This window comes from Phasianus colchicus, chromosome 11, assembly GCF_987193195.1.
Source record: "Phasianus colchicus chromosome 11, bPhaCol1.hap1.1, whole genome shotgun sequence".
NCBI classification, from domain to species: Eukaryota; Metazoa; Chordata; class Aves; order Galliformes; family Phasianidae; genus Phasianus; species Phasianus colchicus.
In genome coordinates, this window is record NC_143446.1 from 13942212 (window position 1) to 13959914 (window position 17703).

Consider the following 17703-nt stretch of genomic DNA (forward strand, 5'->3'; position numbering starts at 1 on the left):
ATTGCTTCCTGTCCTTAGACAAATGCACTTAGCCTCACAATCTTTTTCTACATATAATTTAGAGAGGTGAATTGTTTGTCTTTCTCTTATATATACCAAGGTTCTCCATTTCAGGTGGAACATACATGTTTGTGCGCAAAGATCCATGTGAGTGCATATAGCACCAAGTTGACTTTATGGGGGTAACACTGACAGTCTGCAGAGATGTCTAAGTTCGTGGTTTGTTCTCTGCTTCCCCTCAGCTCTCCAGGCTACCTGGCAGTGGCTGGAACTTATATGGGCAGGCAGAATCCCATGGATGGAGAAAACGAAGTCCATATGTGGGTCTTTCAGTCAGATGGTGCTGGTAGAGATGATTTGCCAAAAAGACCCTGATGCCTTGCAAGTCCTTCAGAGGTGCCCAGCTAGTAATGCTGCAGCTCTTTTCTAAAGAGAGCAGTATCTTATGTTTGCTGCAGCACCAGTCCTTAGCAGAATGATGCTCACAGGTACTTTAGGAAATTAAAACAGTACTACTCAAGGCCCTCACAGCACATGTGGCAAGAGCCAGTTTCCTATCAGAGCAAACCCACCAGCCATGGATGCACATGTTGGCGACACAGCTGTTATTTCAGGACAACCCTTATGTAACACTGTATTTTTAAGCTTCTGTATTCTGAGGATTAAAGCACTGTGAGTAATGAAGCTAAACTCATTAAGCTTCATTAAATCTTCTCTTACCCCTGAGAGGAAACACTACTCACAAGTCACTGGTGATGTGGGTGGAGAGTGTCCTACTGTAAAATAAGGAATAAAGAGGCTTTTTATGGTAATGATTGTTCAGAAATGGCAAACACAGGTTTCCTCTCATAGTCATTTGTGGTTCTGTTGCTTGTGCTGTTCCTGGTTCAGCCTTGCATCTGCGTGGTTCAGGTCTCTCAAAATAAGAGAAATAAGAGAATATTAGTGTGGAAAGGGAGAGAAAAACAAAGGGAAAATGACCACAGATAGCATGTGAGGGTCTCTACTGATGCTCTGTTTTCTTCCCCTTTGCTCCTGGTGATCTCCTCAAGCCCACAGCCTCTCCTGCCTCCTCAGCCGACATGGCTCCCATCAGTTCCGGCTCCTCCACTTGGACCTCCTCGGGGCTCCCCTTCTCCTTTGTGTCCATGGCCACAGGGATGGGGCCTTCCTCCAGCGGCAGCCAGGCCACCGTGGCCTCAGTGGTGACCAGCACCTTGCTGGCGGGGCTGGGCTTCAGCGGCAGCGGCATCTCCTCCTTCCCCAGCAGCGTGTGGCCCACCCGGCTGCCCACAGCAGCCGCCCCCAGCAAGCAGGCCGGGCGGCCAGTGGTAGCCACCACCGAGCCTGCTGCTGCCTCCCCAGGGCCAGAGCGGGACTCGGCACTGACAAAGGATGGCGAGGGAGCCGAGGAGGGGGAGAAGGATGAAAAGAGTGAAAGTGAGGATGGAGAAAGAGAGCATGAGGAAGAAGATGAAAAGGAGGCTGAGAAGAAGGAGAAAAGCAGGGCAACAGCTGCGGCGGAAGCACGCAATAGCACAGAGCCCAGCGTGGCCACGGCTTCACCCAACTGGACTGCTGAGGACAAAGGAAATAAAACCATATCGGGTGAAGAGCCGAACCAAAATGTTGCTCCCAAGACTGGACACCCTGAGGAGGAGAGTTTTACTGAAGCAGACACTCAGCCCCAGCCTCTCCCTTCCACCCAAGTGCCGCCAGCGTTCACCGATGAACTTTATCTGGGAAAGATCCCAAGAAGACCAGAGACAACAAGAAAACCTCTCCCAAAGGATGACAGGTTTCCAGAGGAACATCCCTCAGATAACAAATTCATCACCATTAACCCAGGTGAGTGACCTCCGGGGAAACTCTTTTTACAAGCACAAGATTGTTGGGAAGTTACACAAACCACGTTCCTTACTGATTTCCAATAGGTACAACATTTTTTTTGGTGCCTGGCTTCCCCATTAGATAGATCATCTCAGGACCCGACCAACAAATTGTTACTGGGAGGAGGAGAGAGAGAAGGATGATAATTTTATTTTCTTACAACAGATTTCTGCTACTCGTGTTTCTTAATAGAAGAGAAAATTTGGAAAAAGTGTTTTGGGAAAAGGCTACATGAAGAGTTTTGTTTTGTTTTTTAAAAAGAGGAAATGCAGTGAACTATAGCTGTGAAATTAATTTGTAAGAGTGGTTGCTGTGCCAAGCTGGTGTTTTAAGGGAGGCTTTCTCTGTATCCTGTAAGCTAATTTTGTTTATCTGCAGGATTCTCCCTGATAGGGCATTCAGATATTCTCCCAAATATGGGATCATTGGTGGTTTATTCCTCACCTCAAAACCTACATGCTCTGATTTTGCAAGACAAGGCACCTTCTGTGCTGGGGTTGCCTTCTTTTATGTATGAAATCATCTCAGCCAGACTGAGCTCATGGAATTGCTACATTTGTCCTGATAAGAATTATAGTTCTCCTGTATACATCCACTCTAGATTTATGTACCTACTCCACATATCATACGCAGCAAGTACAGGCTTTTTGCATCTATCAGAACACCAAGTCCTGTATGGTCAGGAGCTACTTATACAAGCAGGCATCCCCTGGTGCTCCCAGCTCACTGTGCAGAAGGTCCATTAGGTACAGACATATTACTTCCTGGGGATCTCAAGGTGTTGGTGAGAAAAACAGATATTTTAAGTGCAAGGAGCAAACGGAGTGTATTCATACAGATTTGTTGGCAGGGTATGGCCTGGGATTTGGATACAACAAGAAGTTTGTCTGAGTGATTATGTGTATTACCACAGCATTTATAAGATACTGCATGTTTTTATTGTTTGTTATTTGATTGTTATTGTTCATTTTGCTAATCTATAGACTGTTTTGTAATTTCATTTTCCATCGAAGCAGGTCTGGAGTTAGAATACTGTGAAAAAACCTTAACTATTTATTTTTCCCTACATTTAGAAACACAAAAATGCAGACGTTGTGCACTCAGTTATAGCTGAGAACCAATTTAAAAAACAAAGCTAAATCCTATCTTTAATAACATTTGTTACAGAAATGCTGACCTGACTGTAATGCTGTGAATCATAACTGTTCTGTAAGAGAACAGATTAATGAGGAAACCAAGAAACCTACATCGTATTTTGCTGATTTTTTAATTTTATTTTACTTTTAATAAATACACTGCCATTTTTCTTACTCCTCACCTGAAAATCATCTTCAGAGTCCATTGCTCCCACCGAATATGATGTGAGATGCCTGCCAGGCAGCTTTCAGCACGCCATTTGCCCTTAACACCATTTTAGTGAGAGGGAGGGAATGTTCTTTGCAGTGCTGTGAGTAAGCATTCAGCATTGTTACCCAACATTTTGATCTGCATCAGTAAACCTGCTTCTGGAATAGCTATCTTTAGTTCTTCTTGCCTTCTGCGTTGTGTTTTCTCTTGCACCAGTTTCTTAGATGGCCCAACTATGACACCCCTTATATAAGTGCTGGCAGAAGGCCTTGTGGCTTGCTCTTAGCCTAATACAAATTGAAAGAAGGATGAATAGCTGGCCTTACTACCTAGATCGTGACAAAATGATTCTTATTAGATAGGGTTTTGTTCCATGAAGAAGATAAAAATCAATGAAGAGAGAAATATCATTCATATTGCTAAGAAGTACTTGCTGGTTGTATCCCCTCAGTCTGTAGTGATTTCTGTCTCTTTTTAGCATGCAGAGAACTATCACTGAAAGTAGTTCAATGCAGCTTTGCCTCCTACCAGACAAGCTCTTTTAAGAGCTCTGCTTACTTGCAGGCTTGGAAGCTTGAAGTGACCCTACCTGAAGACTGCACACAAAGATGATTGGTCTGCAAAGACTCTGCAAATTAGGTTTTTCCGTGCTTATATGGGGGTAGGATAACTTCTGAAGATCACTGTATATTACTAATCTGGTTTCCATGCATAGGAAATAAATTCTGAAATAACCAGCACATATTAGCTGTGGAATAAGATAGGTGAAAGAGTCATCTGTTTTACCCCAGCTGACCTTAGTTAAATCTTAGTTAAACCTCTGGTGATGTACCTGGTGTGTGGGGAAGAACTGTACCATGTTTTATGTCCCCGTTCATTGCAGGGAAGTTGGACTAGATAGACTTTAAGGGTCACTTCCAACTCAAACGATTCTGTGATTTTCAGCTTCCCAGACTGGCTTCTTCGAGGTCCCTCAGCATGCTGGGGAAGATGTTTGGCAGCTAAAGGCAGGAGCGGCTGTGCAGAGAAGAAGGGTCTGCATGTGCCATTTTCCCTTGTTCATTCCTTGTCCTTGACTACTAGGTGGGAAAAGCTTGGCTGTTCACAACCGTGGCAACTCCTTGCCATGGTTGACAAATGTTCTTCAGTTCTGCTAAGATTTTGAGATGCTTCTCAGTGCCTTTGGGACAGAGGCATTCAGTCTGAATCTCCGTAGTTGTGAGGATCTTGTCCTCCAAAGTCCATCCAGCCATGGCTTTTCTCCTTGCATCTTGTCCCCAGGCTGTGACTGGGAAGAGCTGAGGCCTGCCTGATCAGAATTTGCCCAAATATTTTGGTAGGTGTGTCTGAATAAGAGAGCAGAAACTTTTTTGAATGCATTTTTTTCTCCAGGAAAACACTTTTAAGAAAGCTGTCAGAGTTTCCAAAATGTCTTTGTGAGTAGAAAGTTTAATCATTTTAAAGGGCAGAAAATTGTTTCATAACAATGTACACTTGTAAAATTAATTCTATAGCAACAAATTAGCAGTTGTGAGGAGATAACAGAATGGGGAAGTACTCATGAGTGTGGATGATTAGAAGGGAACAGGGAACGCAAGAGAAATTACGGGGAAAGTGCAAGGCCAATTAGTACAGCAAGGCTCATTTTCTTTTAGTGTTTATTTCACACACACATACACACACCTCTCCTGAGGCCATGTCATTATTTTCCAAATGGCATCGGCCTCTTCTTGTCTGGTGGTATTGGCCAACACTAATGATTTTCTTCTGTCACTGAGCGCTTGCTTACATTCTCCTCTTTCATTTTACTGATCATCCCATTCTCTGTTTTGTTGCCCACATTAGGCTAATTGTACCTTTGATCTGCAACTGTTACACACACAGCTGCTCAGCATTGTCTGTGACTCTGAAACCTGAAAATTAGAAAAGCAGCAATTAGAATGATGCTCAAAAAAAAAAAAGAGAGAGGGAGAGAGAGAAAGTAAAGAAAAAAAAGAAAGAAGTAGGATGATTGAGGTTAATCAGGCTACAGCGGATACAACCCAATAACATTTTGGTTTGTTGTGCCAAAAAGTTGAGCAGACCCTTTGTTTTTGATAGGAGATGAAGAAAGGAGATGTTGTAAGCAAGGCAGTACATGTCTGGATGGGGCTTTTAACCTGAGTCATGAACTGGGACTAAGAACAGAGGCCTGGGTTTGGCTCTTGATGGAAACTTCACCTGGGTCCTCCCATCCCTCAGTGCCCACTCATTTATGCTGAGTTCCTCCCCTGAGAGGGCCATGTAGAGAGATCACAGTGTGCAGATTAAACTTGAAGCCAGGCATATAGTTTTAGCAGAGTGAATTTTAGTTTATAAAGCAGTCTTTGCCAGGCCTGAGGTTACAGAAGCCTTTTGGGGGTAACCTCATTAAGATAATTAAACATCTGTGTAATTCTTTCTTTCTCCATACATGGCAAGGATTACTAAACCGTATTTTCCTGTGGCATATGAGCCATTTCGCATGCAGCTTATATGAGCAAGCAGTAAAATGGCTTGCATATAAAAGAATTGGATTACTGAAAGCAATTTGAGTATGCAAGCAGTATGAATTTCAGTTATCCAACATCAGGATTAAACATGATTGGCATCTGTTTACAAAACAGTGAAAAGCCATGCCATGTTGCGTTCAACCTGTAAGTATGAATACTGCAGAAATGCCTTGAAAGAAATAAGTAGAAAATAGCTATGCAATAGTACAAGCTCGTATGGAAGTAATCTTTTTAAAAAGCATATGTTTTTGCACTTCCATATTTGAATAACTAATAGCTTTGTATAAGTCAGTAATTTTGTTTGCTGGTAGCTGACTTTCTTTCAGGTGACAAGATGATCTGAGGCAGCTCTGCAGTGGGGGTTTTCTTTGGGCATGCAGAATGTGTATTGTCGTAGTTATCGGGATCTGCAACAGTACAACAAACAGAACTTTGTACTGGTGGTTTGTGTAACATCAAGGAACGATAATGGGAAGTTTCAAAATAAAAAGGTAGATACCTTATATATTGCACCTACAGTTGCTTACTATAGCAGGCAGTGCAACTTCAGGGATATAAACTTTCCCATTCTCAGTAACCAACTACCAGGAATAAACAGAAAAACAGAACGTTTCGTAGACTGTAGAATGCCTTGACCTTTGTACACGAGTTTCACTGCCCACTACTCTATAGTACTGTCCATTCCATGGCCTCATCCATCCCAGGACCTGGATGGCATTGCTGAATGAATGCTTCATAGAAAAGCACAAGTTACAGATTTTTGCAGACGTAGAAGTTAATTTAGCAGTGCTGAGGCTTGTGTCATGTAGGACCTCCTGAAACAAATACACTGTAATAATTTTTATTCCATCCTACCGGGATGTATTCCAAGCCAGTAAAAGGCAAACTGAATTAATTCAACGAAGGCATATGCCACTGGAAACTGTTTACATTTCTTAGGAAAAATTGAGTTTCATGGTCCATTTTTAAGCCTTTTTTTTTTTACCCCTACAAGGATATGCTGTTGGTGCTACCATGTCTCAACATTCTTGCTTTGGAAAGAAAGAGTTAAATTCTAAGCATTTTTAATTGTATGTGTTTTGATATGAGATGAACGGCAAAATAAAAAGGCCTGGATCTGTCTTTTTTATGTGTGTTTTCTTTAACTTTTTTCCACATTGCTCAGTGTGCTGCCTATTTTTAGGCTTTTTTTGCCTAAATGAGACACCCACCAGCACTCTAGCTCTATTGCTATACTTCTAGCCCCAGCTGTCATTCTAGAACAGCTTTACTGGCATTAGTTTATTTAACCTCTCTCAACACTTCACTTAAGCAGTGGAAAACACCTAAGACTTTATCTTCAAAGCCAGCACAGGAATGGTTTCTGTTTTTCTGCGGCACATCACTGCCTAGGCATTCCCAACTGGAAGTCAGGGCCAGCCGTCAGTATGCAGGAATGGCATTTGCAGTTCTGGCACTCAGCACACTGAGCACTTTCTGATCCTCGCATCTGCAGTTGATGGAGTTGGCAGGGTCAGATAAGTGTGTTCTCCACAGTAGACTGAGTCAGAGGAGCATCATGAGCATTGCAGAATTTGTTAGCGTGCATTGGGACTCTTGCCTGCGCTGTGCTTACAATGGATTTAATTTTCCTCCCATGCAAACAAAAACATATGTTTTTATGTTGAAATATGTGGAAATGAAACAGAATAGAATATTGTCCTTGGAGGGAAATGAAGTAATGTCCTAATAGATCTAAGGTGGTGGGGAGCATTTGGCTCCTTGCTGAGCTTTATTTCAGTGCATGCTTTTACTTTTTCCTTTTTGCCGTTCTGATTAGTAACACTTACCTCACAGTCTTAATTTTTTCATGCTATTAGACGATTTGAAATGCACTGATTAAAAAAAAAAATGATGCCTCAGGGCTTATGATTTTTACAAGTTTTTCAAATAGAGAGAATAAATCTTTGCTTTTAGTTTGGGGTTGTTCTTTTTCTTACTCTTTGCTGGTCAGGGATATCAAAGACCTGTCTTTAAAATGGTATCTTGTATGTTATTAGTATGCTGTGAAGACTAAAGCTCGCCACGTGCTTTAAGTACAACAATGTGTGGCTCTGTTGGTAACCTCAATATCTTTTCATAGTGAAGTCAGAGACAACTGGCTACTCATCTTGCTTTGATAATTTCTACACTCAGTGCACGTTCACTTCCCCCAAACATCCCTCTGATTAGCACTTCATTTAGGTTGCTTGCTAAAGGGCATTACCTCCATCAGCCTATTTCTTAAAACGAGAAAGATTTCTTGCTGGGCTTGCAGCAGCCTGCAGCCTTACTCTGTTTTCAGCAGTCAGGCAAAAAGCATTTACAATTAACCTTTACTTCCATGTTAGTTGAATTTTACTCCTGCCTATGGAGGAGTATAATCTAAATACTATTAAAATAGAGTATGACTTCATATTATGTGACATCTGGTGACTTCCAATTATCTGTGTTTTGCCTGCCCACAGTGCAAAGGCAATTATGTTCTTCTGGTCGGATTTGCAGCAGTTTCAGAAGATATGATAATACAATAGTGAAGGAGGGCAAGGAAGCACATTGGTAAGGAAAGACTTGCAGGGGCTGATAAGTAGAAGTCAAGTATGTACATTTCAATTCTCATTCAAATCAGAAGCTGTTTATAATAATTGTTTCCCATTATATCCCATTGACAGGTATTGATCAGTTCCTGCCTGTTTTTTTCAGAAACATGAATGAAATACAGAATCCGCTTCTGTACTTCTGTTTATAATCTCATTCTGCCTACTATGATTTTAGAATCTTGGGATATCCCAATCTGGAAGGGACTCACAGAAAGGTCTTTGAGTCCAATTCTGTAGAAGATTACCTGAAAATTATATCTAAAAGTAATTATTTGTCAAATCTATTCCAGTTTTCACAAATTAGACATTTTTTTGTCATACAGTGTGGTTACAGGGTCTACTCTCATTAACTTTGGTACTTGCAGTAATTTTAGCATGGTGTTAGAATCCTGAAAAAAGTGAAACAGTTACTCGACCAGATCTCAGAATATTGACCAACTTTAATTTTGTTCAAAAGCTGTAGCATAATGATTTCTTCTGTCAGTTACAACACATACTATCCATTCATTCATCCATCCATCTTGACAATCCATATGCTAAAAAGTGCATTCGTATGCAGTAACTCACCAGATTGTGACAATTCAGCAAATGATGTGACATGACACCCAACATGTTGAGGATTTTTTTATTTTAAGATAGTTACTAAGAAATTTACTTCTGAAGGAAAGTATGCTGAGATTGGCAAAGAGAGCTGCCCTGTAGTGTTGAGAAACAGGGTGCATTTACCTGCAAACAGTGATGACGGAGCAAAATATTTACTTTGCTACTGTGGTGGAATAATTCAGTGGGATCCTCCACGTCTGATAATAGGTGCTTGCATGATAGAGTCCTAAAATTGTGTATGAGACTGTAATTACAGGCAGCAGTAAAATCCAAGCCATATGTGGCAATAAACACCATACTTTTGTGCTCTTAAGTTTCAAATTAAAGACAAATGGAGTCCCACCCTGCAATTAGAAGATCTTTGCTCTGAATGTTTGCTCATATCATGTAAAATGGAGAAACTATTTGTTTTCCTTAGACATTTTTCCACACTGTAAATCTCCTTACACTTTGTGATTATTTTTATTATGTGTTTAATATGCAGCTGACAAGAACAGTTCCAGCATGGCCACGAGACCTTCTCCTGGTAAAATGGAATGGATCATCCCACTTATTGTGGTCTCAGCACTGACTTTTGTGTGCCTCATTCTTCTCATTGCTGTGCTTGTCTACTGGAGGTGAGCGTGTTTCCTTTACATGCAGAAACTGATCATGATTTAAAACACGTTTGGAATGATGTTTTTTTAGTGTGGTCCTATGTTTTTTATTTTGTTGGATGTTATGATGATAGATGCATTAGTTATCTCTCTGGTTGCTTGAACATCTCTGTTGGGTTAACTATTCAACAGTCTCAAATACTGTTTTTTTGTGCTGTGAAATTTGGTTATTAACAGCAATGTTACGACCAGCTATATTGTCAACAAATATTTTCACAGTTAGTCTTAGTCTTAGCCATGAGGAAAGATGGTCATGGGAGAAAAGCCCAGTGAGACTTAATTCCTGTGTGGTCTTAAGATGCTTGTTTTCTTCCTTTGTATTTCCATGAAAGAGGGATAAAATTATTTAATGTTACATAACATTACACTTAAGAACAAGTTCTAAATGTAGCATTGGTGAAGTGTTCAGAAGTACAGATCCTAAAGGAAAAACATCCTCTTAAGAAGAGATATCATCCTTTACACCAGTTGGGCTCGGTGGTAAAGGCTAGGTTTGCCACCAACAAACCAACTTCAGTTAATTTAGAAGAAGATAAAAGCTGGAGTGCATTCTTACATCAAAACCAAAACTCTGAGACACCTCATTTATCTTGTAGTGAAATATAACCGGATATTAGCCTCCCAAAAGGTATTTTGGAATTATTTCAAAATCTGATTAGCAAAGACACAGAAAAGTAGCTTTGGTGAGGAATAGCAGTCCATTGATCATTTCATTTGCAGAATCAGTTAAAAAAATACCAATTTGTTTTCCAGTACCCCCATTTTGCTGGTGATTAATGACAAATTGTCAAGGCTGGGAACATTCTAAAATATATTAGTGAATAGATGACAATACTCTTGTGAAGATCATTTCTCGTTACATTTGCTTTTTGACAATTGACATGATTACAATAAAACAAGTGATAAAATTGCACTGATACATGCGCAGAAGCCGAAATTGGAAAAGGTACAAAGATGCCAGTTTAGTGTCCTGCTCTTCAGTATACCTCTTGTCCAAAATCTCCCATTTTTCTTTCATTTGGAAGAGCAAACTTGGTCACATTCATACCAGCCAAGCCCTCAAAGTATATGGCATATCCTGAAGCAGTGTAGTGTAGGACTAGTTTATCTTGCTTCAATACAAAGTGCTCTGCTAGGGAGGAAGGATTTGGAGATAAAGTGCTAACAACCAATATGGGGAAGAATGTTGGTACCTCCCATTATTTGAAAAACATTTACGTTTTCTGCAGTTTCACTAATGGATGGAGATAAATAATTGCAAAATTAGTATTTAATCCACTTAAAGAGTAACAGTGCTGTCCCTGAGAGAATATTAAGGTTTGAAAGAACTGGCTTAGTGATGAGACTAATTTTTGGTAAATACTGTTTTTTGTAATAGATCATAATGTTATTCAAGTCTAAAATTAAGATACATTAATTAAAGTTAAATGCTTTTTATCTTTCAAATTCCTATCTACCTCATAACATTTTTATTTGCTTAGTAATAACAAACTAGCAGATAAATCAAGGGAAGTACATGAACAAAGGCTTTAATTGAAACCAAATTATTTTTCCTGTAATATTTGTTATTTTGCATACAGACGGCAGTTGGATTTTATCTGTTCTGCATAATTTGCATGAGTAGTTAACATTCATCGATAGCTTTGGTAAAAGTATGAGTGTATAATATATTTAAACCCTTGACAACCGTGGATCAATTTTTATGCGTATAGCTGATGTTAAAAAAAAAAAAAAGGTAGAGATTAAAAATTAATATAGACATGGAAACTGTGTCAAAAGTTTTTTTTTACAAATATGAGGCAACAAATTGAGGAGCAATAAATAAACTTGAGGGTACTTGTTCTCAGTTCAGAATAATGTATTTCTAGTTCATGGTTCTAAGGATTTTTTAAACAAATATAGAACACGTATATAAGAGAAGGGAATGCTTGTTTTAGGATAAATCAGCAAGCAGCTAGAACACAAATTGTCCACGGTAACATTTCACGCTGTGCAAACCATGTCATTGAAGTGGTAACACAACATTCTGTGTGCCCTTTTCAATGTGATTACCATTCTTTAGGAAAAATAAAATGTTTATCTCTGGGAGTGCTTGAAAGTAAGGGAAAAAGAGAACCTCAGACACCTCAGAGTGTCATTTACAAGTTGGAAAGGAACAGTGATCTGGATTTTCAGGAAGAAATACTTAGCTTGAAATCTAATAGGCAACATATGGAATAATTTGCTAAATAACACCATCAAAGCAAATGGCATGAAAAAGAGTTTGAGACAGATTTTTTCAGTAAGGGAAACATACTACTGAAGGGAAAGATGCTATCTGCAGAGAAACGCTTGTTATAAAAGGATAACCCTCAAGGGAACAGGCATGCTGGACCAAGGGGTCTTTTCTTGCACAGCAATTCTTTGTTCTCTTGTGAGAAAAAGCATTAAAAAATACAACCCAGAGAACTAGAAAATGCAGAAGAGACATGGCTACCCTTTGGCAATACATTACAAGGGTAAAAACAAACGATATTTTCACTTTTGCATTTCTGAGCATTTGTGGGATTACAAGACTGAAGAACAGAGGTGACATAAGTAGAACAATGAAGCAGAGCAAAGCCTTCTGCTTCTTCACATTGCATTGGTACCCTCTTATCTAGGGACCAAAATAAGGAATTAATGGTTTGCTTATGAAGGTTTGGCAAAATGTTTCTCTCTGTTCTGCTCCTTTGTAACTCATTCTGTGATACAGAACTAAAGTAAGTTTTGTGATGATAAATTGTAAAGAAGCTTCATTTTTCCTTCACTTTGTGTGAAAAAGAGAATGGTAGGAGTCAGTCACTGTTTGATGAAGCTTTCCCTGTATCTATGGAACTTCCATGCTGTGTTCATTAGAGGCTTCTTGTAATTTAACGTATATGGGAATGATTTGTCCCATTTCTGAATAAGACCCCCTTATTTGCAGAGGTAATTTTCTGTTCTTAGTTCCTTTTTCATGTGGATCCTGGACAAACGGCGAAAGAATATGATTGATGTTGATGAGAAAGGGTCAGTTCCTTCTTTTTAGCATGATAGCCATCTCAGTAATGAAAAGGGATGGGAACTTACAGGCAAGAAGCAGTTCTGAATTATCTTTCCATTGAAGTTTCTTAAATTCAGTACTTTTAATGGCACTACTGTGCAAAGAGGTCTATGTGATCTTAAGTTGGAAGAGCAGAAAATAAACTAGGTCAGCATAATGAAACTGCAAAAATTGTCCTGTCTGTTATCCCAGAACAATGAAGAGAATATCACTGTGGGATGACTGGGAGCCATGGAGTGCACGGAGGCTGGTTAGGAATTTGGCTTCCTGGGCATGGGGGCTGTAGTTCAACAGTTTGTTTCCATGCATCTTTGATTCTTCATAAGGAGAAGCTGGCTTGGCTGGTCCTCGAGCTGCCCTGGGCACAACAAAGGGAGCTGTTGCTCCCAGTTCTAAAACCTGAAACTGGTATCTTTTAGTATTGAGTCATAGCAGTATTCATTTCTTTCAGACTGATTCCAGAAATTGGGTTCTGTTTGGACAACCACTGAGTTTTTGGAGAACTATTCACTCTAATTTTAGGATCTTTTTTGGAGTGCTACTGGCTCATATAGAGCCCATTCAAGTGTGTGCATTAAAAGCTGCAGTTTACCAAGCACATGATTTCTGCATTTCTGGGCATTTGTTTTGCATCTGTGATTTTATATCCAGACTCAGTACTGTGAGATCATTCTGCAGTTCTTCAAGGTCAGTTTAAAATTTGACTTCCATGTTCTGCATTCTTTGCCACTGTTATTCTTAAAGCCTTTTCTATGAACTTTGAGAATCACAGAGTGTGTTGGTAGTGACCTCCAAACTATTTAGGGATTGAGTGTGACTTCAGTTTTTTTGCAACACGACGACTTCCTACAGCATGATGAGCCATACTATGGCTTGAAGCTTTCTCTATATTCTTCTTGCAAATTGAACAAGTCCTGAACGTTGACACTGTAAGGGAAACCCGAGGTCAGTGGCACTTTCTTTCTCACAGAGGTGTAAAAGTGTGAATAGGGTTAAGAAATCAACTAAAATACTAAGATGCACATTGCATTCTGTCACTTTAGGAAAAAAACAGGATTTTTAGGAGCGACTGGTGACCTTCCCCTGTTTGTTTTCCGTTTTGATTTTTAATCTAAATATTACATTGCTATAGACTGTGATTTCAAAGGGAAAAATAAGCAGAGAATATTAAGAAGCAATTAAGATTTTAGAGTTTAGCCAACAGCAACTTTTAAATGGGAACTAAATTATAGCCATTTCTCATTTTCAGCTAAGAGGAAGAAATTAATTCAGCGCTATAGCTGGAGAGTTTTCTGTTTCTTTCTTTTCTGCAGATACCATAATTCACCTCTGAATTATTGCCACCATCAACATTGCGATCCCAAAGACAAAGCAGGAATATTGTATTGCATTTCTTATTAAATCAAGCTGTTTATACAGTGCTAATATGTTTACATTCAGGAGGGATTTTTGGAACAACACAGCTGCTGCCTTTCAAAGAGCAAGCAAGCTTGCATTGCTTGTTTATGGCCATGTGTGTATAAGAGACAGCTTGGGAAAAAGAGGCCTTTAAATTTCCTTGGGCAAAACCCTATAGAATTTAGTAGAGGATATGAGTTTTCTTAGGTTTCTAGTAAGCATCCTGCTGAATTGAACGGAGGCCTTGGAGCAGGTCTTGTGACAGAGCCTCACACTTCTCCAGCAGCACTTTTCTGTGCAGAAGGAACAACACTGAGCACCAGGAGATGCGAGTTTGTTCTCTGACTCTCATTGATTTTCTGTGTGACCTGGGGCCAAGTCACTTACAGTTTGACAATCTTGTTGTTGAACTCGGTGGCAAAGACCTCACTGGGAGCAAGCTCAGGTGCTCAATATTTCAGCATCTGAATGCAGTCACTGGTGAAACAGCACCAAAAAAGGATTGGTTTGCTGTATTTTTAAATCAATTTGTAATTTAGAAATGAAACCTGCAGCGTAAGACCGAAGACTGTTGTAGTTAGCGCATCTAATTACCATGCCTTGGAAAACTGACATTTGGTGTTAAATTCTGGGGAATATGGGCTGCTCCATAGGTAGGATAGTGCAAAAACTTCATTGGGAAAAGAAAAAGTAAAGAGAACTTCTTCCTGTAGTAGGTTGTAAAAAGTGCTGAAATTGACGCTTGTACCTATCTCTTGCTTTTATTTTATGAGCACACAATGTGTTGTTCATCTACTGTACCAATTGAGAAAGGTACATTGCAAATTTACAGACCACTGTAAAATTTGCTTGCTCACAATGATAAAAGCTGCTTCAGCTTAGTCTAAAATATTTGTGATTCTGCTTGTTTTCTCGCTCCTGGACTTTCTATGTAACACTTTCTGAGAGCTGATGTGTTGATTTTAAGAATGCCTCAGGTACAGTTGCTCAAGTATTTATTTCAGCAGCAGTGGTTTAAGCAGCCTCCTCCATTCCTGCCCTCGCACTGCCCTCTGTGATACCAAAGCAAATGTTTGTACAACCATGTGATGAGCTGGATTGAGAAATAATCCATGTTTTTTTTTTCCTTGCTCTGATTTAAACTAGATTAGTTCCCAGTCTGGTTCATGCAGTAACCAGAGTTGCACTGGTGTAACTGAGGGCCCAACAAGAGGCAGGAGGGATGGGGATGCTTATGCTGACACTGCTCAGGTGATGCCTGAGGATCATGTCAAGGTGCTTGTACTCTGCTTGAGGACAGCGGTGCCCCAGAGTGCAGCCCATGTCATCACAGCCTGTGGGGAGAATTAACTGACAAAGGAAAGAAATTTTCTGAGCTGAGGCGGGCAGCACAACAGGCAGATGAGAAGAGACGTGGAGGTGAGTTGTGTGCCTGAACCCCATCCCTGTGTCCATCTCAGTTCTGAGGTTGAGTAACTAATGTGCGGTGCTCAAAACAAACACGGCATGCATCTCTGGGAATGGCTATGTGGAGTTTGGTATGATGAAAAGCAGCATCAGAAGAAGCACGGCCTGGCAGACAGGGTCCAGCCCAGCCTGGTTCTGGAGCCCTCTGATCTCCCTGCCTCAACCCAGGCAATGCAGGAAAAGCACTCCGGGCTTTGTTGCAGAAGATGACTGTATTTGATTTTGCCTGTGCTGGAGGAACAGGTACTGAAACACCAAGCCCTTCTGTGTGCAGTATCTCAAAGCACTGCTCGTTTTCATTAAAGGGAAGCAGCCTGTGATCATCTCCCTCTCATCTCAAGCAGGGAGTCGAGCTCAGCTTTTGTGCCCATGACAGGCAGCTTGCTTTCAAGCCTGAAGCTTAGGGCAGCCACCAGTTGCTTGTTCTAGCTGTTGGCATCATTCTTGGAGCTCTCATCATGGGGAAAATCAATATGAAAACTTCTCCAACTGCATCTCTTCTCTTTCATCCAGCAACGTGCAGCCTGGGGTGAGGAGAAGAGCTCATGAGGAGAGCCAAAGTGTGGTGTGTGGCTGCTCTTCTTCCCCTGACAGGCTGTGGAGTTGCATCCTTTTTTCTTGTGGGGATCAGGAAAGGATCCAGGCTGGTGGTTGGGCACTGGGCCTTCGCATGTGCAGGAGCAGCTGAGCAGGCCAAGCACAGGTTAGGCTGTGACACTGTGGCCCATAGTGCTGTTCCTCCCCAACTTCTTCCTCATGAAGCGTTTCCCAGTCAGCTCCTTCAGGACTTTCAGATATCATGGGAGTTGTCAGTTGTTATAGTAACGGACCCCCTGCTGCTGAATTGGCCCTGAGATGCCCATTTGGGCTTTTGAACAGACTAGCTCATGCTCATTAGACAAAAAAAGAGAGAGAGACAGATTTGCAGATGGAAAGTTGCTTTTTAAGCATGCTGGATGATCTGTTAAGAGCTAGATTGTCTAAAGGGGCATGTTATCTCATTATATGCCTGTAACTTTTACTCTTCTTTAATTAACACTAGTTTTACTTTTTCTTGCAAAACAGAATTCTGTGAGAGTTCAGTTTCCTCACTGGTGAGGTCAGTAGTGAGCTGCTGCTTTAAAACAAACAGATATTGCATTAAGAAAGGAGAAAGAAAAGAAGTTGGAGTGGGATTTGCCAGGCTTAAGTATCAGTTGTAATCACTAGAATTTTGAGCCTGGGATGTCCCATTTCAAGGAAACAGCACAGTCTAGGTTTTGCTTTGGGTTCAAATCTGTGCAGCCCCATTGATGTTGGCAGAGTGACTTTTGAGTAACTGGTATCAGTTAAAACAGACCTTGCTCTGGTAAATTTGAGTCCGCAGATGAAGAACCTGTATCACCATAAATGGGTTTCAGGAGTATGCAAGTACCATAACAAGTTACTTCTTGACAGGTACTTGTAGCCAGATTCTTCTTCTGTCGTGCGTGTCCAGCCTTCATCTGAATTTCAAGAAGCAGTGTTCTCCTCACAGCTGTCCTGTAAATGAAAAGCAAATCCAAATTTATGGGAGGTTGGTGTATCTCTCGGTGTAAATGAGAGAGCACTGTGGCTATTCTTGTGCAGTTTGCCTTTCCTATGAGGAAGTTGGTTAGACCAGGTGGGCAGGCAGGATTGCTAGCTGTGAGGATGCAAGTGTTCTACTAGATGAATGGGACCTGCAAGGAATAAATGATCTTCTGCATCCATTGTGCTTAGGATGAGGAGTCTTGGGCTTAAATTGCAGCAAGAGGGAAATTTAGGTTTGATGGTAGAAAAAGCTTTATGACAAGAAAGACAATAAAGCAGTGGACTACAGAAATTCCATCATTTCTGGGCTCTGAAAGAAGGTTAAGGAGCCATTCGTCAGGCACAGCACAGGAGTCATTGATCCTGCATGGGAGCTCAGAGGCTCATTCTGTGCAGTGCTGTGGTGTGAGCTTTAAAGCACGCATGCAACTGTAAGAAAAGAGGAGTTGTGTGATAAATTGTCCTGTGAATCACAGACTGGAAGGCTGAAAAAGCATTTAGAAGATACAGTTCAAATGCATCACATTCAAAGTGAGTAACATGAAGCCAATAACAGAGCACACTGAAGAAGTACGGGG

General features: G+C 40.7%; 1 protein-coding gene across 1 annotated transcript in view; it reads left to right on the forward strand.

The window, feature by feature from the left end:
• Positions 1–17703, forward strand: part of PTPRG (protein tyrosine phosphatase receptor type G) — a 378843-nt gene that overhangs the window by 305883 nt on the left and 55257 nt on the right. Inside the window, exons 12-13 of the mRNA XM_031606378.2 lie at positions 1053–1848; positions 9474–9606. Of these exons, the coding sequence (XP_031462238.1) occupies positions 1053–1848; positions 9474–9606 (929 nt within the window). The remainder of the gene's footprint in view (positions 1–1052; positions 1849–9473; positions 9607–17703) is intronic.